Raw genomic sequence first — 24,358 nt, forward strand, 5'->3', positions numbered from 1 at the left:
AATGCATCGTATCGTCTGAGTATGTCCTTCTTATCCGCAGGTGATAGCCCTCGTCTCTTGAATGAAGTTGAAGCCATTGTGACGTGCGTGTGTCTATGTGTGGAGTGACGCGTGCTACCTGTTACTGTATACGGCTGGAACTACCGTGTTTTCTCGCGATAGTGGTACAGTATCGCGATAGCTACACTTCGAAAACCACTAGTTTACAATGTTCATTGCTTACGGCCTGTTCTATTAAGCGGAGATCTGTTCTACTAAGCGGAGTATCTTTATAGGAAATTGCATTAGGCAAATCCGTTCCAGAGCCTTTTGCTCTATTAAGCGGATTACTCTATTAACCGGTGTTCTATTAAGCGGAGTGCACTGTATATGAATAAGGATGTAGGGACGATGACGGCAGGATACCCAGATTGCGGATGGAAGTCATTAACTGGATTGCTGAATTAATTTGGCTACACACGGCTGATGAACAATTAATCAAATATGTCATATTTATCTCCCTCAACAGAAGTATGCCCCTCATATGCCACAGAGTCAGAACAGTGAGTTCAATTATTGGGTTTCCCCCCCCCCCCCCGACAAAACTGAATGGGAATGCTGTTGTCGCCAGTGACCTGAACTACCAATCCTGTGCTGATGTCTTCTTTTCTCCCCCCCCCCCCCACCCCATTTGAAAAGCAGCAGAATAAGCTGAAACCCTAGTCCATTTGTATTGTGGTCACAAAAGAGAGCCCATTGTGGCCAGGAGGGGTGTGGGGAGCTGCTTGTTGGAGGTAAGGGTGCAAGGGGTCAGTGGGCCAGAGAGGTGTTAGGCAGAGTCTGACCTCTGCTGGGTGGAGAGTTTGAGGCTGCGGGCTGGTGTGTCAACCAGGTAGTGGATGTGTATGTTTGCAATGATGAGTCAGTTGCAGCAGTATGCATTTATCCAGCTGAGGCCTTCAGCTTGGAGAGGCAGGGCTGGGAGTGGAGGGGGTTATATTCTGGATAGGAGGAGGGTGTGTGTGCATGTGCGTGTGAGTGACGGGGACTCCAATGCACTGCCTCTCTCACGCCCCAGCAGGAGTTTATTCAGCTCCAGCTGCCACAAAGCACAAGAGCTGGAAATGGACCTGGTGAGAGGGCAGCGCAAGGCCGACGATACACTGGATTGTACATCTTGGATTTGACACCATTTCTTTTGCTGTCAAAGAGCTGGCTGGGGTTCTGATCAGGTGCCTGAATGCAGTCACTTGGCAAAATGCACTCCAGAGCAAAGTCCAGGAGTTGTGACAACTACCTGAGTATTAAGGTACGGACTTAAAATAGGCATTGATACTTGGTGACTTGCTTTGTACTGGGTATCAACCTATAGGAGTTTTTCGGCATACGTTATTGTGCATACTGGTGTCACTGTTTGCGGCGTGTAACTGTTTATCCCGAAAGCATAGCAGCTGTTTGTTTAGATTTGCATAAAACAATGTGGTCGCATATTGTAGCTGTCCAATGAAAAGCGTCTTTTTCTGCATTTGAGAAAAATAATTCTTTGATTTTTGAATAAATGTTTTTTTTTTTTGAAAGAAAAGCACTCGATTGTCCCTCAAAGTTTATTGGATTGGAATCATAACTGAATAAAGTTTGGCGTGGGTGAATTTGGCCTCTGCTCTTGATGATCGACTTGATTGATCGACAGCAACACTTTTCAGATACTCGAGACTTTTAGCCAAGTGTGCTAATGCTCTAACAATAGCAAACAAGATTTAAAGTTCGTGCTTCGTATCACTGCTGGGGTCAGGGAAGTACACAGCTTTGTATCCTCTCTGATAAGCAACTTTGCTTTACCGACTCCCAACTGATTTTGGTATGCACCCATTCTATATTTACCCCACGTAGGAATCAACAGATTTGTTTCTTGACCTCCCTTGACTCTGCAGTCGCTTCCCAGATCAATCGAATCACTCGCATTCACTCTTTGCATTAATGCAAGGGAAACGCGCACAAGTGCGTGTCGAGGAATGTCGTGGAATACCATTTGGTGGTGTTAAAGAGGTCAGCATGGGCTGCGCGAGAACAATATCCCGCAAGTGTTGTTTACATCCTGTCAGACAAAGACATTGGTCGGCCGACAACATAAATCAAAGCTTTCTCTTAAACTATTGTGAGACTCTTTTAAAAACAGCTCTTACGAGGAACCACGGCACAGTTGTCATTCCTAAAATGTCAGCTTTTTAAAACTTGGATTGACATTTATTTGCGGTGAAGGAACACCTGAAACCGGGTCACTCTTCTTATTTTACTCTTTTTTTCACTGAGACCTGTCATACTTTTGAAAAACCGCTTGCTTTTAAGTTACATTCTTCAGTCATGTCTTTTCGGGTCCATTGTAGTGGCATATCAAATCTGATAAAAACTCTGTTCTTGTACAAATACACAAAACATGCAAAATAAATTTTGACCAAACTTGGTACACTGGTGACCATGGGGGAGCTACCCGAAAAAAAGTTGACTAACTAATAAATAGATGGACAGGACAATCCCCCCCCCCCCCCCCCCCCACTTGATCATTGTAGCATTGCCACAAAAACTAAGCCAATGTTAGCACAGCTTTTTACACTGGACCCAATTTGGAATGCCACATTTGTTGTAGTCGTCAGCTTCATATTGCTCTCAGGAAAAGCTTACACACCACACCTCAACAACTCCTCATCATTGAGTTCTATCAGTTGCAACCACCCCACTCCCAAAAAAACAAAAACACATCAGTTTTTTGGGGTCTTTAAATGGCCTGGCAGGTCGGCGCAAAGCCGTGGCCTTTTGGCATCATGCTGCTGCCTGTGAGACGGTCAGTAGCCGCAGGCTCTCCTTGTCCACTCCCCTTGTGGCTTCATGCTCCACTGGACGCCTGGTAGGCAGCCTTTTGTGCCCGTGACCCACTAAATGAGTCGGTGAGCACCTCTCGATCACTCTCGCTCCACCTTTCTCTGGGATGCAGCCTTTGTGTCTGCTTTTTTAAAATTTATTATTTATTTTTTTTACAAATCTCTGGATTCAATTTTCTTCCCAACTTAAAAACGATTGTATGAAGGCATATTTGATGTTCAAAACCCAAAAGCTGTGTTGCTTGACTTAGTAAATCCCCTGGCTTCTTTCTATGTACCCCGCTAGCAACTGTTTTGCCGATGACGTAGACAGAAGTGTCCCACCTGGATTCAGAGGCCATTCATTACCACCATCACTCAAATGAGAGCTGGAATCATGAGAGGGTGGGACTTCCCTCTCCGTTTGTATCTTGTGGCCGAGGGTCAAAAGCAGGACAACTTCTGCATTCCTCTGAGCTCCATCATTCTGCTGAGACATTGCATATATGCTCACCTGCCACAAAATTAGGTACACCCGCACGGTCTGAGATCTAGTTCAAGGCTTGTATTAAGAGTACTGACCTCTGCCAAGGTCAAACTGTTAACCAGTGTGAAAATAAATTCTGGTAGTGTCATATACATTTACTTATTTGTTGGTTCTGTACCCTTCACTCCCAAGGTGCGCACCACTGAAAACAACTAAGACAAGAATACTTTTCAGAATGGTATATTTTCATTGTCACTGACAGTGTCTATCAAAATCGACGTCATTCCATTGTGCAGCTGCACCTAATATTGTTATGCTGTCGTGACTTTATTTCAACCGTTATTGCCGATGGCTAAAGTCGCTAAGATATCACTTTGAGTGTTCAACATGCGCTAGCTTGAAAATCTTTCCTTCCTTGGGAACCTAAAAAAAGGAAACCTACTGACCCGTCTCCACAGTGTCATGAAGGCTGTCCTAGCATTGTTTGCATTTTTGCTAATAAAACACCACGTTGTTCTTTTCCTGCCGGGTGACTCAGGCCTGGAGACATTTCTGTCTCGTTAGTGCTGTCTGACTACTAATGGAGGTGGGCGCTTTGTTTCTGCAGACCAACACTGTATCGCACACGGCTCTTAGGGAGGCGGTGATCACAATGAGGGCCTTGTAGCCAAGTTGTGGCATGTGTACCAACGTGGTCAACTGCACTCAATCTCCTCTAATAAACTGCACTGAGCATCGTAGATCAACAGTCCTACAAAGGGTGAAACACGGCTCCGTCTGACTTAAATCACATGACCGCATGGGATGATTTGATTTAGTTCGCATTGTCATGCAAATGTGACCAAGTGAAAGAACCAAAATGTTCATCAACATTGTACACGCAGCTGCCAAATGGTGGGCCTTCCCCTGGCTTTTCTGTCTTTCTCCGTGGTTATCACTGGAGGCATCCACTGTTGTGTTCCATCCGGGAAGGACAGATAGCAGAAGGATGTTTGGCCTTGACTCCCTCCTGAAACGGCAGCCGTGCCTCAGCTGTGAACATGACCATCACTCCGGATCGGCCTCCCCCGTGTTCCATGTCGGACATGTATTCTGTTAATGTTGTGTTCTAGATATATTTACTACCCTGTTCAGATCATGTGTAGGTCAAATCATGAAAAAAAAGTCACACGACTGAGATTAGAAGGTCACACGGCACTGGGCGGAATTTCCAGTTGTGTTGTTTGTGTCCACTGACGGTGACGTCACGTGGTCCAGGTGTTTCCCTTCTGTCCGATGGAAAAACCATCCCTGGCTCACATTTCCTATCGTGATACAACTTCCTGAATACATGGGATCGTGTTCAGTCTGTAAATAAGCATATTTAGCGACAGTTATAATCACGGTCATTCATGTCCAACTGTCAATCTCTCTGGTACATAAATGGCACCGTTATTTCCTCCAAACCCTGTTTCGTTTTTAGTAGTCTTTGCTCGCTTAAATAGTCACATCGACAAGGGTTCAGTTCAGCTTGTCACATTATGTTCGACGATGGTGGACACTTATCTGTCTTGTGGTTTTACTGCAATGTGCGTAGGCGGCATGATAAGCTGTGTGACTGTCATCCGTTCTTTTGATTCTCTTAAAAATCTTTCAAATAGAAGCATGAAACCAGAGTGAACCGAACTGCGCTCGAGTTTGTCAAAAATCTGACGGAACATTTCTCCGTTTCTCACAGGACACCGAGTCTTTGGACGGCTGTATCCAAAGCACATTGTCGAGCCTTTACCGGCCCTTCAGCGCTACTGCTTCCACTGTCTTGTGGCAGCTTTTCAGTGTGGTGGAAAGACAGTACCGTGGAGACGGACTCCGCTGCTTCATCGACTTCTTGCTCCCTGCCAAGAGCATTCTTCAGATCATCCAACAGGAAACCTGTGTGAGTGGTTAATTTTTGTAAGTAGATGCTGCATTTTGATTGTAGTCATGATGTATTATGCAATACAAGTACAGTAAATCCTCCTCGTTTTTTTTTTCTTTTGAAACGTGAAACACCGGGTCAGTCCACGAAACTCAATACAGTAGTCCCCAATCCAGCCTTTTGCAGGTCCTGCTTATATGACCAAAGCAATGAAACTTTATTCCACCGCTTTCATCTCCTGATTACACGCCGACGTTAGCCATAGAACGATGGTTTCACTTAACCCTAGCCCACAAGAACAACCGTCTTTGTATGATGGGCAACTTGAGAGGGTCCTCTCTCAAACTCCTTTCTGCTTACAATCCAAAATGTTGTCGGTGCTCTTAGAAACATTTTTTTTCTTTTTCGTTCAAAACAAAGATTTGCATTTTGGTTGTTTGGAAATCAGGCCTGATCAGGCATGCCTTTCGCTTACGACAAATGATCACTGCGAGTGATTCATCAAGTGCACAGTTGAAGTTAAATATATGTTGTAACGATTGTGAATTTTTCACACGATGATGCAAGTCGTACCACAAAGTGTCTTCACACACAAAAGGCAATGTTTCCCCAGGGTGAGCGTTAACTGTATCTCTCGCCTCTCCCAGTTAAGGTTCAGAGGACTGCTGCTCTATAATGAAGGCTGGCCTCTCTGCATTCACGACAAAGTGGTCTTGCAGCTGTCGCCCTTGCACAAAGTGAGACTAAAGCAAGGAGACTTCTACCTACAAATTGTACCGTTAGGCCGCAAGTCTGCCAAGCTTGTGATAAAATGCTTGTCGGCCAGCGGGCAGGCGATTGTGGAGATCCCCATCGCGGAGAGCATGTATGGCGGCGTCTTCACCGCTGAGTTCCTGCAGAATGTAACACTGGAACGGAACCTGCACCCGCTACAGAACTGCCTGCTTACAACCGGTAAATCTGTGTACAGGACCCCGTGGAAGAACGTGGTCAGCCCTCTGTTTGTCAGCAGCACGGCAGAAGCCATCATGCAAGCGCAATGCAGCAGAATCAGTTTCCGCGGCCAACTCAGTGCCTGCGGCACTAGCGGATCCACGGGCACCCTGGACAGCCATCGCAGCTCCAGGGAGTCCCTCCATTCTCAGGGAGCCGATTCCACTTTTTCAGAGCCCACCTCACCGCCAAACACAAACCGCACGGATACCAGTAGCGAAAGCCATAGCATGAGTAAAGTAGACATAACAACTCCCATCATTAAAATCAGCCCTACTGAAGAGCGTGGGACAGAGCGCAGAGGGGAGGACACCGGTGGGAGAGAAAGAAGACCAGCATCGAAGATGCTCTCTTTTAGCACAGACCTCAGCAATCCGGGCCCTCGTAGACGTCACCCAAGAGACTCCGTGGCTTTTGAAAGCAGAAGACTTTTCAGGAAATCCTACATGGAAGCCCTGCAGAACCCCATGAGCCTTGGCTCCAGCACTGAGTCCATCCTAGAAGAAAATCCGGAGCACGGTGGTCTTAGAGAGGGCTCCGTGACACCAGGCAGCAGCCCGGACACTCGCGCTTCTCAGGAACACTTAGCTCGGAGGTTGGGCAGTCGGGGCTGGCTCAGTGGTGATGAATCCAGGTCCAGCACACCTTTGCATTACTTACAGAAGGGGCTGCGGAGTGCAGAGAGACGGGCGGAACGCCGCTCCAAGTCTCTGGAGAGGACGAACAAGGCCGGCCAGGGTAAAGCTCACCGGGAGAGGTCCTCGTCTGGGGGCTCAGCTAGCATCTCCCACAAAAAGCTGATGAATGGCTATGTTCTTCGCTTTGGGAAGTTAGAAGTGGAGGCCACTCCTCCTGGTTGTGAAAAGAGGAGCAGCAAAGAAGTACCAGGTATGTGCAACCGTTCACCAGTATGATAACACAATATAGCAAGGGTGGCCAACCTGCGGCTCTTTGGCTGCTTCAATGCGGCTCCCGGGCTTTCAAACGCCACGGCTTTGACGATGCCATTCAAACAAAGGCGCCAAATACACAGAACGTATACGTCAGCCTATCGTCAATCCCGTTACTTGATTGACATAGAGAGCAACCAATCAGATGACTGCATCACCGCTCAGGCGCAAACAACGGCGCTAAGCTAGTCACCAAATTACCTCTGATTTTAAGGCAGGTGTGCCCGATACATCAATCGCAATCGACCGGGAGCCAGCGGACTGGTCCCATGTCGACCGCAAGGGGTGGGAGGAGGAAATGGGTGGGGAAATTGGATTTGTTTGTTTGTGTTTTTAGCTTTTGTTCATTTTTCGGCCCGTACCGACTGTTGCTCATCGTGGCATGAGTGTGCGACTGCACGGATGGGCACCTGCGTGTGTGCGTGTGCGTGTGCGTGTGTGTGTGTGCGCGTGTGTGTGCTTGCAACTGCGATTGGGTTGATCCTGGGAAGTTGGTCGCTTCAAAAGTCGATCTTTGAGCACACACACCCGCACTGTGTGTGTGCCCGCGAGAAAGGGTATGGTGAGGCTCTTTGCAGTCACACAGAGAAAAAAATTGGCTCTTCGTCTCTGACTGATTAGCCACCCCTGTAATGTACTGTAGCTTCATTGTACTGTTTGTTCATAGACATAAAATATGTACTTTTCACAACATTCAAAGGACCTTCATTTTGCCTGTCAGAGTGACCACAGCAAACACACCATCAAAGAAACATTCGAACAGTGGGCAGATTTCCAATCCTTGGAATCCCCATGCTGGCAAAAGGAAAATCAAGTCCATGGCAATCTTTTTTTGCCATTCTTCCATGATTGCCTCTCTTCTTTGCCAGTACTACCGTAAATCTTTGATGGTATGCCACAGGTTTCTTTTAAACAACCCCAGGAGTTCCTTGAAATATGTTCAGTATATGATTCCCACTGATGGTCCATCGCTCATCATTTCACAAATAACACAACCTGAGGGTGTGAAAGCAAAGTGTGAGGTTTGAAAACATAACAGGCCAACGTGGGCAGGTTTTTTAATGATAGCCTACAGCAAGACTAGCTCCAACAGCTCATCAAGGGTGAGACGGCTCACAACAGTGCAACATTATTGCTGTCACTGATGACAGATTGCTTTTCAGAGGCGACTTGCTGTGTTCTTTGCCACTGGGTGGCTAGGGGTGGGTGGGAGGTGCAAGCGTATAGGGTGCAGGTTTTGCCCTACCCTGGAAAGTGAAGTGAAGTCACATCTGTGTGTTGTCTTTTGCGCTGAGCACCTGTTTTGTTTTGTTTCATGCAGGGTAACTGAGGTAACAGATAATGTGAAGGTGACGTCTACGGTGTTTTCCTTTGTAACGGGGAAAACGTTTTTCATGGGATGAAATATGAACTTAGGTTTGATATGGACATGTTGGATAACCATATTTGGTGACTGACCTGGTTGTTCACAATGGCTCACTTTGAGAAGACGCATGTTTTTTTTTCAATAATGGTCATAAAATAATATTTTCAAGAATCTTTTAGAAGTGCAACAATTAATTGATTAAATGTTAAGATTCTTAAAACAAAAAAAATAAACCTCTCAAAATCTTTAGAATTTCAGCTTTTCAACAGTAAATATTCAATGATTTCTGTTGTCTTCCATGAAAGCAGACTGATTATCGCTGTGTTAAACAATGACCCACATTTTTGGCTATTTTCAACATGTCACGAACCGAACCAGTAAATGAATCAGAATGCATTTTTGTTTGTGTATTTTCTGAATAATCTGAAATAATGTATTGATTTTTAATAAATATATCTTTAATTTCCACTCTTTTATTTTTGTGATTAATCGATTAATTACTTGATTATTAAAATAATCAGATTCAGCCCGACAATATTGCTAATGTAATATAGCGGGAAACTAACATAATATAATAATTTCTTGAATATATTCATTAATAATTGTCTATGGTTTAACATTAAGATTTAAATTAGTGCCTTAGATTTTAGATTATCTTTGTTCTTTGTAATAGTTTTCAGTGTAATTAAAATATAGGGTGGCACGGTGGTCGACTGGTTAGCATGTCGGCTTCGCAATGTAGAGGTGCAGGGTTTAATTCCAGTCTTCCTGTGTGGAGTTTGCATGTTCTCCCTGTTCCTGCGTGGGTTTAATCCGGATATTCCGGTTTCCTCCCCAAAGATTCCATTCCAAAAAAACATACATAGCAGGCTAATTAAATTCTCTAACTTGTTCCTAGGCATGAGTGTGAGCGTGAGTGGTTGTTTGCCTAAGTGTGCCCTGTGATTGGCTGGCAACCAGTTCAGGGTGTACCCCACCTTCTGCTCGGATAGGCTCCAGCACGCCCGTGACCCCTTATGAGGAGAAGAATATTAAAAAATGGATGGATGAATTAAAAGATCAATATAGATATAATCAGATCAGCCCACCATCAAACACAAATTACAATACATTAGAAGAAGCAATCAAATATCAGATACCCCATTCCTAAAATGACCTCAGAACCATAAGAATCAAAAAAGTTCATCTGAAGATTTAAACGATTTGGCCATTTCCTTTATGATTGAGCACGAGGTCCCATGATCCCAACTGACCGATGCAGATTTAGCCACAGCAGTGTGAGGTGTCAAACAGAGGACACAAAAAGCAGATTTTCACAACACTCCAGAGGCTTCACTCGACATTTGTCACTTCCTGTGAAAACAAAGCAATTTGGGAAAATGCGGCAAACACAGGCCTGCTCAAACAGTGGCACAGGAAATGCACTGACTATTTGAAGACAATAGCGGCTGTGCTGGCTGGATTTACTCCCACGCAACCGAGTGGGACTATAAAAGAGGCCTCCTACTATTGAAAAACACAACAATGTCAGACTGGCAATCGTTGACTTTTGCAGTTTAGGGTTTTTTTTTTTGGGGGGGGTGTAAACTGCCATTTAGACTTACGAAAAGATCATTGTCTCTTTAGTTCTCCCTGACTGTTGAGTTGAGTTGTCACATCCTACAGTCATTCGATGGTGTCTACTTTAAATGGTAGATGAGCGTCACTATCCTGATATGAGGCCGGTGGATCTGCGAGAGGGAGGGCTGTGTCGCTATGGGAGTCATCACAGCTGACATTAATCATGGCGAATCAAAGCAACTCCATTCCGTTTAAGTGCTTTAAATCTTTGTCATGAAGTGGGCACTTGGAGACCACTCTTTACCAGTTATCGTATTTGTGTCCCCTCTATAGTCGTGTCGCCCAGTTAGATGATTTAAAACGTGTAATACAATGATTGAGGAGGTTTTAATGTCTGCTGTCCACATATTTATGAACTGGTGTTAATTGTGGTCTGATAAAAGGAGTCACGTTTAGGTCGACGTTCCAACAACAAATTGTCACTCTGCAAGGCGCATCTCCAAACTTGCCCGCCCGACTTGTGGGAAACTGTTCTGCCATGCTGGCAAATAAGCGCAACAAGCATGGGGCTGATACAAAAAAAAAAAATCCACACTTGCCGGTGTTTGCGCCAAAGTGCACGTCTATGAAAATAGAGCCCCGAAGGAGACGCTGTTGAATCCTAGCTAATTTGACATGACCTCAATTATGGGAAAGTGATATTCACACATGGCACAACATTATTTTTCACATTACATTCCTGCCATGAAAACTTGCACTTTACAACTACCTGAAGAACAGAAAATGGTTGTTACTGTTTTTTGTGTAATTTCAGATCAGCACTAATTGATATAGAAAAAAAAATCCTATTCAGATGCAGTTTAACAAACCCACACTCTCCATCAAGTTTGGAAATTGCATAACAAATACACAGTATCAGTCGTACTTAAGAATGAGCCCTGGGGACGAAAGTGCAAAATGACTCTTCTTGAGTAATGCTGATGATGCACCTGGTCCCCAAGAATGAGTCAGTGTGATTTACTATGATGATTATAACACACTGAGGTGAAAGGAAGCTTCCCTCCTGTTAAATGGGGGTTGTGTTATTATTACAGGGCAGCAGGAGAACACCGGTGATGACAGGAAGTCCAGACTCGTTGAGGAGGAGTCCAACAGCCCAAAACCCGCCAATGGGTCAGCCGTTGGCTTGGGGTCATCAACAAGCTCCTCCAATGACAGAAATGTGTCCCTCCCCAAACGGATGTCGGAGGTCAATCAAGAGCTGCTTGCATCAGGCGCTGTGATTTTGCCAGGTCAGGAACCCCTTGGCATCATTTCATTCTCAAGCTATTCTAATCGGAGAAAAGAATCACATTTCACGGTGATACCACTACTGTGCAATACCGTGGAGTGAAAAATTACGTGTTGCATTTTCAAAGGAGTGTTTTTGCCCCTGCTGGTCTTTGGTCTTCCAGGAAGCAGAGATCGCAGTGGGAGGCCCATATTGCAGGTGTGCGCCAGAGCTCAGGTGTGGGCGGGCGAGAGTTGCACAGTGCATGACCTCAGCAGTTTACTGGTCTACTTCCACTCCACACTGCGGTAAATTGAGAACAGACACCATTTGTTTTCATTCAAATTCACCAAATAGTCTTAAATCATTTAATTCGCTTTTTTCAAGTGCCCTTTATTATCTGCTGCTGCCTCAGTACTGTTCTGAATAAAATATGAATACAAATTTTGATTCGCTGTCTACGATCCATCCGCAGAAGGGCACGCATAAGATATATGTACTTTTGTATACATTTGAGTGTAAACGGCACTGATAGTTTAGTGGTGTTAAAAGATGTCGTCAAAAGTAACTGGATTATGTGTGTTGTGGCTGTAGGAAAGATAAACGTGATGAAGGTCTGACAGTTGTGATCGACAGCAGGAGGCAGCAGCCTGTTCCAGCTCTCTTGTCATCGTTGTCTGAATTTCAGGTAAGCACAGACGGTGAATGCGCAACACGCCATACATTTTTACCAACCTCACGTGTTTAAGCAATGCCTATCATATGACTCCTTTTTACCATCTATGGCATGCCTTACGCATTTTCCTAATGTTCAACGTTTCAGAAGAGGCACACCTTAAAGTTGTAATGACTCCATGTCCAAGAGCTTCTTCTGAGAAAAGGCTGGCCTCAGGCGAAACCTGTGCTTACATGTCTTGTCTGTAACTATACACTGTGAGTGAGTTGGTTTCAGAAGACTTGTAAAAGCCATCTGATTATGTTTTGAGTCTGGCTTAGTGATGCAGAAACCCCAAACAGACGACGTTTAAAAAAAAAAAGACTTAATAGGAGCACCTGTGTGTAAATGTCATTCATTTATTGGGCACTGCAGTGTATACTCTCATTCTTTCCACTTTTGACATGATGAGTAGTAGAATAATTTTAGAATCATGAAAATATACGGTTGTTTTTGCAGACCGTGGTACCAAATGCACTTTACTTGGTTCTTTTCCTGGTGGACAAGGAGGCAGCAGCCAAACCTGAAAGAGACATTGTCAATGTACAGGTGAGTAAATAGTTATTGTCACATGAATAAGTCATGTGGTGGCTGCTCTCAATCAATTGTCTTTTGCCCTGCAGCACCCTATTCTCAATGTTCTCTAAATGTTTGTTTTTTTGATGACTTCATCTCATGTAACTCAAGACAAGAGGTGTTCACCGATCAATATATTTGTGTATTCCTCATCGCAGACTGAGACATTGTCATCATTGAAGGCCCTGCTGAAGCACGTGGAGCAGAATCAGCTCACGCGCGACCTGGAGGGCACCTTCCATTATGACCACAGCCACTGGATGCACTTCAGACAGGTGAATGGGACGGAAGATGGACGGGAACGAACATTGTGGCATACCGCATTTGTTAATCCATATCAGGAACAGTTTGTCAGCTAGCTAGCATGGTTATTCAGCAGCGTTACAGAGTTATTTTCCACATCAAATGAAGCTAGTGCCCTCCGAACTAAGCCTTGCCACATAAACTGATCAAGCCTACTCGGATGAGTGGCGAATGTCTTCAGAGACAACTAGAACAATCCAACTGGGACCAATACAATGCCCTGAGGAATAAAATGGCTGGGTTGAATGAGAATATTCACAGCCACATTAAAAAAAGAAAATCTATGAAATTGTGGAAGAAAAAGTGCAGCCAGAGTAATTGATATCTTTTCACCATTTAAATCATATTAACACAATTTCCCCCGCCCCTGACAACAATATTCAGACACAAACACACAAAAATATGCTACTTTGTCACTTTTATGAGATGGATTCATCTTTTCTATTTGCCATTTGACTCACAATGCACTGTTGTCTAGCCCAGAAACATCATCATGGCATCTTTTATGACCAAGGAAATGGCCTGCTAAGTCTTCTTTCTTTATTTTTTTTTAACGCTTACAGAAAATAGAACCATTTGCCAATAGCTGTAGCCAAGCCATCGCTTCCCTCCAGGAGTCAATCGCCACGTTGAGTGTCAATGGCAACCTGAAGACATCTGAGGTCGAACCTGGACTAAAAAGTTGCATTTTATCAAAGAAAAATGGAAATCAGCTGAAACATGATCTTTGAACTTTAGGAGGTGTCTCGGATGATGGAGCAGCAGAAGCATCTCATGAAATGCGTGCTGGAGGACAGCCACCTAAATAGGTTACGTCTGGAAGGAGGCACCATCCTCGCACGCATCAGGAAGGAAGAGGCCTGTGACAACGAGAGCTACAGGTACAGTTGAAGACGAGGCCTCTCACTTCCTGTTAATGAAAAGATGACCTCGTGGTGAATATTTTTGCCTGTCTTCAGGGATGCTGTAGATATGTTGAGTGCACTGTACAACCAAGTGGACGAAGAGGTCCATGAGCTTGTCATTCTGTCCAATAAGTCTCAGAAGGACTTGGAAAGACTCCTGGAGGTGCGCAGGTTTGAGGAACGGACACAACAGGTGAGCCTTCACTATTTCTCTCTTGGTAGCTCTTTCCTCTAGACCATAATATGGGAATAACGGCTCAATTTGATTTATTCTTTCTTTTCAGGTCAAAATGTGGTTCAATGTGGAGGGAGATAAACATCTCACACCTTTAGAATCACTCACTTTGTCTGTCGGCAACATAAAAGACATGAAAGAGAGCTTGGACCAATTTCTAAAAGAGTCAGTGGTAAATATCTTGACACAAACAAATGTTTTTGAGACACACCTCTTCATGAATTAAGTCTTATTCTTCATCTGGACAACCATTATGAGGCTCTGTTTTTGAAGACAGCACATATGCGTTCAGGTATTAGAGACTGCAGCATCTTGGTTTTTGTGCTGGGGCCAGCCCGTTTGCGAATTTGGCAGACCAGGCTACGCACTGTTGGGCATTCCAGTGGTCCAAAGGCGTTTTCTTTTACATGCCCCGCCGCTCCTGACAATTTGGTGGCTGAAAATAAACTCTATTTTACAACTTCTAAAAGCATGTCCAAGTTGTGGCGCAGGTGGTGTAACGTAAATTTTGTGTTCCAGGAGCGTGTGCTCGGTCGATGTCATCAGATTACAGAACAATGTGCATCCAAACCTCTGAGTCAAAATCACTTCATTGAACGCATCATTGTTATGAATAAAATATTTGAATATAATTTTAAAAAATCAGCCCCCTCACCGAATGTACTTAAATATGTAAAACTCTTGCATGGACTTGCCATGTAGACCGTGCACTTCCTTTGCTGAATTCAAAGGGAATAAGAGGTTTCCATTGGCTGGGAAGCGAGTCGGCTATGTTCATTCCCACAATGGCGCAAACACCCGTTTCTAAATATGCACATCTGCAAAAACACCAGAAAAAAACAGCTCCAAATAGGCCGCACTTTGCAGTAGACTGAAAGTGGGCACAGAAACGTGGCCCTGTATGTCCCAACTTCTGTCATCAAGTACTGTATATTATCTGTAAGCGTAATGTCATCACTTGTCCTTCTGTTGGTTGACAGCACCAGCAGAGACATGCCCTGCAGATGGTGAAAGAGTCACCACAGTCTCTTCCTGCCTCAGTTTCCTCGGAATTCAAGCAACATATTGTCTCCATCTTGAGCAGAGCGGAGAAGAGGAAAGCAAACTTGGACATACTTGCAAACCTTTATGAGTTTTACGACTCTGTAAGTGTAAAACGTTTTTTTGGGGGGTATAATAGTTCTTTCATTTTGGAAGAGACTATATAAAGTTGCTGCTAATTGAGACTTGCATTACAAACATATTAGATATCTGTAGTCTATTTCTGTATGACCAAGTGAAATTGGGGCACCCATTGTTTTATGATAGCCTGGTTCTAGATTCAGGTTCATATACTGCAAAAACCGTCCAAAGTAGTGAGCTTTCTTTTAAACATTCACAGGTCAACCAATGGAGGGAGCACTGCCAGGACTATGTCAGTCACGTGAACACTTCAGATGAAGCGCTTTCATCTGCCGTGGTCCAGATCCTGCAGGATTACTGCACCGAGGCCTCCAAGTTCTCTATGGAGAACTTCAGCACACTGAATGATATGGTGCTCTCCCTGGAATGTCCTCAGCAAGTGCAGCGGTGGAACGCAGTGTGGCACAGATGTCAGGAGACCAAGCAGCAGCTGGAGGACACTTTGGCCCGAGCCACGAGGGCATCTTCAGACTCCATTTCCTCTGAACCTCCGGATGTTTTAAAGCCCGCAGAGATCCAAATTAGTGTATCGGACAATAGTGAATGTGGGCTTCTGCCGGAAGGTTCTTCTTGCCCCAGCAGGACAACTATGCCACTGACTGTGGAGGGCACCAAGCCGCATTCTGATGAGCCTTTCTCCAAAAGCCCCTCTGGTTCGATCGTCTCGTCCTCACGCTTTACTTTCCCGCCAGACAGCAAGATGAGCCCGTCGATGTTTGATGACACGGACAGCGACTGCACAATCGACTCCACTCTCTCATGCCACTCAGAGCCCATCTTCTCCGCAGCTTCCCGAGTCCGTAAGTCACCAATGAAGAAGATCATGAAGAAGACCATGAGCTACGAGCTGACGCCAAGGGACAGCAGCCATACAGACACCAGCCACGTGCATGGATACACGGGGGTGTACATCAAGGGTCTGGAGGTGGTCAATAATGTGTCGGCCGAGAAGAAGCTGCAGAGACCTGATCTCATGAGCCCGGCGTTGGGACGCAGTCGCAGCATGTCTACGCCCTCCAGGATGCACAACAGATACAGTGAAGGTGATGGAAAGAAACAGAGCAGGTCAGAACGCTTTGTGTTGTCAATATAAGAATACTTTCAGAAAGGCAACTCGCCTTCATACGTTTTAAGTCCTCGTATTTATGTGTTGAACTGCTTTCCCAGTGTTTAACTCCTTCACTCCCAAAGACGTTTTTAAACGTTGTTTCAGACTTGGTCTAGAATTGGCTGGTACTGAATGAGTTAATGATGTATTCAATATGATGTTTTTCTGTTCCTAGTAAAGTGCAGCACATTATGGACGAGATGATCTCCACAGAGAGGGAGTATGTTCGCTCTCTCAGCTATGTCATTGAGCATTATTTCCCTGAGATGGAGCGTCTAGATCTGCCCCAGGACCTGCGCGGGAAACGAAGCATCATTTTCGGGAATGTGGAGAAGCTATGGGACTTTCACAGCCAGTACTTCCTCAAGGACCTGGAGTCGTGCGCCCACTCCCCGCTGTCCATCAGCAGCTGCTTTCTCAGACATGTGAGTGTGTGCATGCCGAAAGTCTGCGTGCCCCCAGGTGGCCCACCGGAATAAAAAAGTTCCATCAACAATCAGAGGCTTTAGATATCTCGTTAGACAATTAAAGGTAACGTTTTCAGGGTCGTGGTTTTGTTATCTCCAGTGACGTTTTGTATGGGGGCAAAAAAACGTGTCTATGGAGACAAAACATGTAAATTCTAAACCATCAACAGAATTGCACACATTTTTCCATGTCACGCTACATGCTCAGACCATCCAAGCATTACATTCAGATTCTGTGATTTATGACTTACACACGTTAAATAAATTGCTCCCAAAATTACTCTTATGGATTGTAAGGAATATTTGCACATGTTTTTCATTTTACTTTCTAGTCAGTATTTAGTATAAATGGTGGAAACAATTTGACAGTGTTGCGGAATTGTTGACAATAATATGTGCAACGTAAGTGACAGGAACATCAAGATGCATGAAGATAGCTTTTAACCTTCAAGTTTGCCTGTAGATTTCTTGCTAATCTTCTGAGACAACACTCTTCTTCATTTTCTCTGGTCCATGTTTAGCGTGGTCCACACCATGTCACAATTTCCCACCCTTTAATTAGGCAAAATGACCGATTACAAGATTGAAAGTACCTGTAATCGGTACTGAACATGTTCAACCAGGTCAAGGTCATATTTTTTTCAGTGTTTTCTAGGGGGTAACATGATATTTGAGTCTGTTCATTTTTTTCCCAGAAATGATAATAACCATTCACATCCAATGTCCCGTTATTATTGCATTTGTCAGATTGAAGTATTTCTGTGACTACTGTGTGTGTGTGGGGGGGGGGGGGGGGTCTCAGTAACAGAGGGGTACCAACTCTTGTGTCCACATTTTTATGCAGTTGGATATTTTAGGGAAGTACACAGAGTTCAGCCTTGCAGTTAGTAACTTACTTACTTACATCTGGTTTAAATCACTTACTGTATACATTGTTTACAAGAGTATGCTGACATGCCAGTTTATTATCTGGAGTGTTCTAACTTGTTAATTGTGTGTGTGTGTGTGTGTGTGTGTGCGCAGGAGGATCAGTTTGGAATGTATGCCCTGTACAGCAAGAATAAGCCTCAGTCAGACTCCCTGCTCAGCAGCCATGGGAACGAATTCTTTAAGGTGCGTCTGGAAACTCTGGTAACATTCTTCACTGGTTGAAAAGGTCAGCACCGATCCACAATGGTGCAACAAAAAAGGAAGTGAAAAAAAATAAGTCAAATGAATAATGTATTGTTAATTTTGTTGCTCAATATGTAAAATCGCCAAAAATGTTTAGAAAAGTGACATTTTTAGTGTTGGTGATACTGAAACACGCGAAAAAGGCCATTTCCTCCATAATTTCAGAAAAAAATGTATACCTTGTTTCAGAATAAACAACTCGATCTGGGTGACAAAATGGACCTGGCATCGTACTTGCTTAAGCCCATCCAGAGGATGAGTAAATATGCGCTGCTGCTCAAGGACCTCATCAAGGAGTGCGGCCAGTCACAAGCGCAAGAGCTGAGCGACCTTCGCACCGCCGAGGAGATGGTCAAATTTCAGCTTCGCCACGGCAACGACCTGCTGGCGATGGATGCCATTCGGGGCTGTGATGTAAGAGCACAAAGTGCACACTGAATGGTCAAAAGTATTGAGGCATCCCTCTCTGCAGTCCGTCATGGGTGGGACATGGCGGCATCCCGATTGTAACGTGGTGCCTTGACTTCCAAGTTGAACTAATTCTGTGACCACACATAAACACAAAACAGTCCTTTCTGAAAACATCTTTCCCCACTCAAAAGAATGGAATGACTCTGCACCAGTCCCACAAGAGAATACCAAAATGAGTGTTTTCTGATTGGCACACCTTGGCCACCGGAGAACAGAATAATACAGATGTACATATGACATCAAAAATAATTTTCCATCTAAGTGACTCAGTAAACCTCAGTAATGTTTGTCATTCTTTGCAGAGGATAAAGAATACATGCCTGTGTCTGCATCATTTTTTTTGTGTTTAAATATCCGTTGCTTAAAGAGTTGTAACCACCACATCGTTAATGCTAGTTTCATTAGCCCCGTCTAGTGTTTTGTATTGTCTGTTAGCCTGAAACTAGTGGATTATTTTTGTTATTTTTTAATAAATTGTGCGTTTTGAATATTACAAAAAACATGTAATTCTTTTTCTGTTTACACTTAATTGGGAGTGATCAGAAATGACTTGAGGCAGAAGAATGAAAATGTCCACAGAAAAGCTAGAAAATCTTAAAGGAAGCTTGTGTCCCAATACTCTTATCCAGAGTGTATTTATGAACTTGATGTCATCTTCTTTTGTATACAGTAGAGTGAAGTCAGCATCCCACCAGAACTTCCATTGTTGTATGTGACGCATTTGACTCGAGGTGTTTCCTGTCTAGGTGAACCTAAAAGAACAAGGTCAACTTCGCTGCCAAGATGAGTTCATCGTCTGGTGTGGACGCAGGAAGTACCTCCGCCATGTCTTTTTGTTTGAAGACCTCATCCTCTTCAGCAAGACCAAAAAGATAGAAGGAGGATATGACATTTACATCTACAAACAATCCTATAAAGTAAGATGTTTTTTTTGTTTCGGTGTCAGCTGGTCTCTCAGCACTTTTTCGGTTACATAACGCGAACAATGTATTCTTATTTTTTTGAAATAGACAGCAGAGATAGGTATGACTGAAAATGTTGGCGATAGTGGTCTGCGCTTTGAGATTTGGTTCCGGCGAAGGAAGTCCCAGGACACATTCATCCTCCAAGCAAGCTCTGTGGAGATCAAGGCGGTGTGGACTTCCATTATCGGGAAGATCTTGTGGAGGCAGGCGTTACGAAACAGGGGTGTGTTTCTTTAGATGTATCCATTGATTGCGATGGTTTAACGTTTAGTTTAAATGATCATTCTGTATTTTGATTTGCAGAGTTGCGCATGAAAGAAATGGTGTCAATGGGCATTGGAAGCAAGCCTTTCATGGACATTAAGCCCAGTGATGCCGCCATCAATGACAGAGCCATCGACTATATCATGAAGGGGTCTGGTGAGACTTACTTACTTTCCCCTCCCCATTTCTATGTTCTATTTGCTCGTTATATTAACTCTGTTTTTTGTTGTTGTTGTTTTTTTAAATAATCTAATCGTAATTGTAACACACCCTCCGGTTCCCCTTCTTAAAAAGGGACCACCAGCCCGGCCTGCCAACCGCAATAAAATCAATAAATGAATCTTATTCATTCCTATGGCATGATATGGATAATATTCAACACCTTTGTCAACAGTAACACAAAGAAAACATAACAGTCTTGTATCTTTTTTTCCCCAAAATGCCTCTAATTAATGGTCTAAAAATTTTTTTTAAAAGACTGTTCCAGGTTCACGAAATGAAAAGTCCAAGTCTGTGTAACTGCATACGCACGCATACTTTTAAAATTGATGAAAGATACCTTTGTATGGTTGGATACAGCTTGAAATGAGTGTCTCCGTAGATAATATTAAAGCTTCTTTTTTTTCTTTTTAAACCCAACCACATCTTCTGGCCTCTCCTAGAATCTTAGAATTTTTTTGCCTTCATGTTGTCAACAGAATGTAGGACGAGGGCGTCCATAGCGGTGCCCTCGTACGAATACTCGGCTTCCATCAAGAGACCTCACTCCACCATCTCCAACAGCAGCACGTCGTCCTCCAGCAGCCAATCGTCCTCCTCCCTCCTGGGATCGCTCAACCTCCACCTGTACTCTTCACCCTCGCACCCACACGCTCATCCTTACCCGCTGGCCACCGTTCCCTCCTTCACCCAGTGGCCTTACGACTGCATCGAGGAAGACGAGCTGGAGCACGACTGCGGGAGCCAGCCCTCCATGCGTGAGTTGGGATTTTCCAAGGCGACGTCTGCAGTAGTTTTTGCAATTTTGTTTCATTTCACTCAACCAGTAGTTTTAGGAAACCAAATAGAACAATGTCAATCAAGTATAAGAAAATAAATACTTTTTAGGATTGAGACCTTTTTGCTCAACACAATGTTACACAACACGCGTTTATGCCAAATAATCACAATATGACACACCGCCTCAACTTGCCTCGACAGGACAAATGATGACTCGCGCTATTTGTCATGATGAAGAAATGCTCTTGTGTATTGTATGTTAGTCACGGAGAGTTCCGAGACGTCGTCCCAATGCACTTCCAATGACAGCGTGACCGGCCTGAGCACCCTCACCTTACCCGGACCCGCCGATGGGCTCCTGGACTCGTACAACAACAACAACAACAACAATGAAGAATCCTCCTCCTTCCTGTGCTCCTCTGTGCCGCCTTCTTCCACGCAGGCCTCCCCCCTCTTCTCCAAAAGTGAAGACCTCCACCCGCAGGGCAACAAGTTCATCACAGCAGTGAGTTTTTGCTCTGCACCCTCGTTTTTAAATCAGTGGTTCTCATAACTTTTATTGACGAAGCGTCACCTCAAATAATCTTGAGCTCTCTAATTAACACTTTCATGACCGTTAAAATAAGGTAGCGCGTAAGTCAGGGGTGCCCATTAAGTAGATCCTGATCTACCAGTAGATCTAAGACAGGTCCCAAGTAGATCCGAGGAGTGTCGAGAAGAAAACAAACAAACAACCATTTGTGTGTCTTTGTACATGCTAGTAATATATTTTTTGTGTTAATATACACTGCACACTAATCATCTTATCAGTCTCATTTTCACAAAAAAAATATTTAAAAAATAAAATAAAGCAGGTAAATTTTTAATTTACGGTGGCGCGTGATTACGTCACCAGAAGTTGTTAGCGCTCAGCAGTTTGCAATTGCAGCTTGTGATCAGAGCTGTTGGGCTCTATCTTTTATTGTCATGATTCTCATTCAGAGTTTGCTTCGTGTACAATTCACCAAGGGCACGGGCAAAGAATAGGAATCTAGGAGGGCCCAGAGAAGAACTTTAAAACGGTACATGTGAGCTACGATAGTTAACAGGCTGTCAAGTGCGTCACATGCCTCCGTTTCAGGCTGTTTCTCATCATGGCGTGCGTGCGTGTGTGTGTGTGTGTGTGTACGCTACTTTGTGTCTTTTTCACAGATTAAAAACACAAATTCTCAGTCTCAAGTAGGTAGGATATTGTTTTTTTTAAATGCTCTTGGCATAGAAAAGTGAGTGTTACACTGAATATTAAAATGAGCCACATAAATGAGTAGCATTTATCACATACAGTAAAACACAATAAATGTCGAGTATACTGGGATCAGCATATTTCATACTTGAACCAAAGTCAGCAGCTTTTGGTGAATTTTTCAGAAAGATCTTATGATTTTTGAACCACTCGTCAAAGTGGAGGAATTTAATTAGGCCACTCCCTTCAATTTACTCTTCCCACTGATTAAGAAAAGTAGCATGACTGTAGCTACACTGGAGTCATTTTTATGTGCCTGCATATGATCTTTGGAACTGTCATTTCTGTCATTGCCCAAAAAGTTGCAAGTAAAAAAAAAAGTCTAGTGTAGAAAAAAAATCTTCATTGAGAGGCCTTAAGGACCAGCCGGTAGCTCGTAGCTCGGTTTAAAGACTCCACTTTTTTGCCGTCTTGTTTTTTTTGCCAGAGCCAGACTTCTCATATCGCAGTAGGCCTCTCTACTGTGGTGTGACTTAAAGCTGAGCTCAGTAAGTATTCGGCGTCACCGTTGTGGTCGTGTTAACAGCCTGTTCAACAACCGTGACGATGACGACACACGTGGCCTTGTTACTAATACAGTGCGTGTGAAAATCATGCATGGTCGTGTGGGTTTGAAAGCTTTGCTCCTATCGGGTGTTTTTACCTGCCTGTCATTTTGGACTGATTGTGTGTGAACACGTGCATGCTCTTGAATGCATTCAGTGATTTTATTTTATTTTTGAAGGTACAGTGGTTATCATAAGTCTCCACACCCCTTTTCAAATGCCAGATCCTTACAAGAATCGAGATAAATCATTTCAAAAGTTGTTCACCATGAAGGTGACCTATTACTTCCGTTTAATAGTTAGTCCTGGTGAAGTAAAAATAAACAACTGAAATAATGTGGTTGCACAAGTGTGGACACCCGCTTGTAACTGCGATGGTGTGTGTTTTTGGAATTAACTGATCCATATTCAAACTGGGAGTCGGCATACAACTGCCAGTATTTAAATGGCTAGAGCAGAAGCCTGAAGGTTTTCGGGTAACACATTTTCCCACGCGTTTGGATTTGGTCACGGTCCGATCATCACCAAAAGAACAACATCCCTACAGTTGAAGTGCTACCGGGGCCTTAGTCAGGGTGATGAACTTGGATCAGTTCTCAATAGCAGTTGGTGTTTGCGCAAAACCTTCTACTGAAAAGCAAAATAAAAATGTCAGGGAAAGCCTATGGACGCATCTGAAATTTATTTGTGGCAAATTGGAAGCACTTTAAAGGGTGACAGGTGTGTGCCGACTCTCATTTAACATGAAATTCAATGTGACTGGTTCTTTCTGACGACACAGCCACATCCCCATTTATAAGGTATGCACACTTGCACAAACACATTATTTCAATTGAAGATTTGTTCTCCTCGGTTGAGTTATAGGTCATTTTATAATATTTAAACATGTTTGAAAAGGTTTATGCTGGGCAGAAAAAGCCCAGCATTTGAACAGGGGTGTGTGGACATGTTGTACCCACTGTAATATTTTCCTTTATAAACTATTGGTTGTCTTTGGCTTCATAAGATTTTATGTGAATGTGATGTGTGTACCCCAAAAAAAAAACAAAAGGTTTAGCTCACCAAATCAGCGTCATTTGTTTCGAAAGTCACAGCAGCTTGCATGCAAACTCCAATTAAATACTGTCAGTGCATACCGATGTTTTTGTCTAAAAAAAATTCTTTTTTTTTTCTTTGCAGCTGTGAAGTCCCGACAAAGAGCAAAATTGCAATGAAGACCTGACACAATGTTCAATTGAAATTTGAGTCCTGCAAAAAAAAAAGAAAAATAGACACTACCACGATGGTACTCATGTGTGTTAATATTGTAGATGTTTTTCTATTGTTGCTGTCGCGATTATTATTGTTGTGTAATTTACTAATCGCTGGCAGAACAATGCAGAAAAAATATTTTTTGCAGGTGATTACTTTTGTTTGCTGTCCAGCCTTGTGAGACATGTACAGATGATTAAAAAAGTTTGTATTAAGTTATTCGTTGTATTCATTATTTGCCACTTTTAGTTAGAGATTGCGAAGATAGCCTGTAATATTGTTAGACAGTGACAGATTCACAGCGAGCAACCACAACATAGCATTTCACAAAGAGCTGTGCGGGTGGTAGAATGAGGGGGGGGGGGGGTGGTTTCCTTTCAGGGCACATATTTGCCAAGACTTTTTTTTTTCAAACTCCCCTAAAGATTGAGATGAAAAAAAAAACACACACAAAAAAAAAAATAGACACTTGGCAGTCCTCACAATTCAAACATTCGTTTGCAAATGAGTTTAATGGTTCATTCATTCATTCATTCATTCATCTTCCGAGCCGCTTGATC

The 24,358-nt window shown here is 43.6% G+C and overlaps 1 protein-coding gene across 4 annotated transcripts; it reads left to right on the top strand.

Moving 5' to 3' along the window:
* Positions 1-969: 969 nt before the first annotated feature.
* Positions 970-24,013, top strand: zgc:158766 (uncharacterized protein LOC100009641 homolog). 4 transcript variants are annotated; one of them, XM_052064455.1, is made up of 25 exons: positions 970-1,112; positions 1,190-1,288; positions 5,039-5,236; positions 5,866-7,099; positions 11,182-11,379; positions 11,542-11,665; positions 11,952-12,045; positions 12,532-12,621; positions 12,807-12,923; positions 13,515-13,613; positions 13,690-13,832; positions 13,911-14,049; positions 14,141-14,263; positions 15,072-15,236; positions 15,473-16,338; positions 16,557-16,806; positions 17,872-17,961; positions 18,211-18,435; positions 19,239-19,409; positions 19,503-19,680; positions 19,761-19,877; positions 20,420-20,698; positions 20,984-21,225; positions 22,430-22,490; positions 23,727-24,013. In XM_052064455.1, the coding sequence occupies exons 2-24, from the start codon at positions 1,220-1,222 to the stop codon at positions 22,472-22,474; spliced, it is 5,256 nt and encodes a 1,751-aa protein (XP_051920415.1). In that variant the 5' UTR covers positions 970-1,112; positions 1,190-1,219; the 3' UTR covers positions 22,475-22,490; positions 23,727-24,013. The 4 variants fall into 4 exon arrangements, with proteins under 4 accessions (XP_051920415.1, XP_051920417.1, XP_051920414.1 ...); XM_052064454.1 differs by having other exon boundaries at positions 992-1,288; XM_052064456.1 differs by lacking the exon at positions 22,430-22,490 and having other exon boundaries at positions 992-1,288.
* The last annotated feature ends 345 nt before the right edge of the window (positions 24,014-24,358 follow it).

The sequence above is a fragment of the Hippocampus zosterae genome, chromosome 5, assembly GCF_025434085.1.
Source record: "Hippocampus zosterae strain Florida chromosome 5, ASM2543408v3, whole genome shotgun sequence".
Classification (NCBI taxonomy): Eukaryota; Metazoa; Chordata; class Actinopteri; order Syngnathiformes; family Syngnathidae; genus Hippocampus; species Hippocampus zosterae.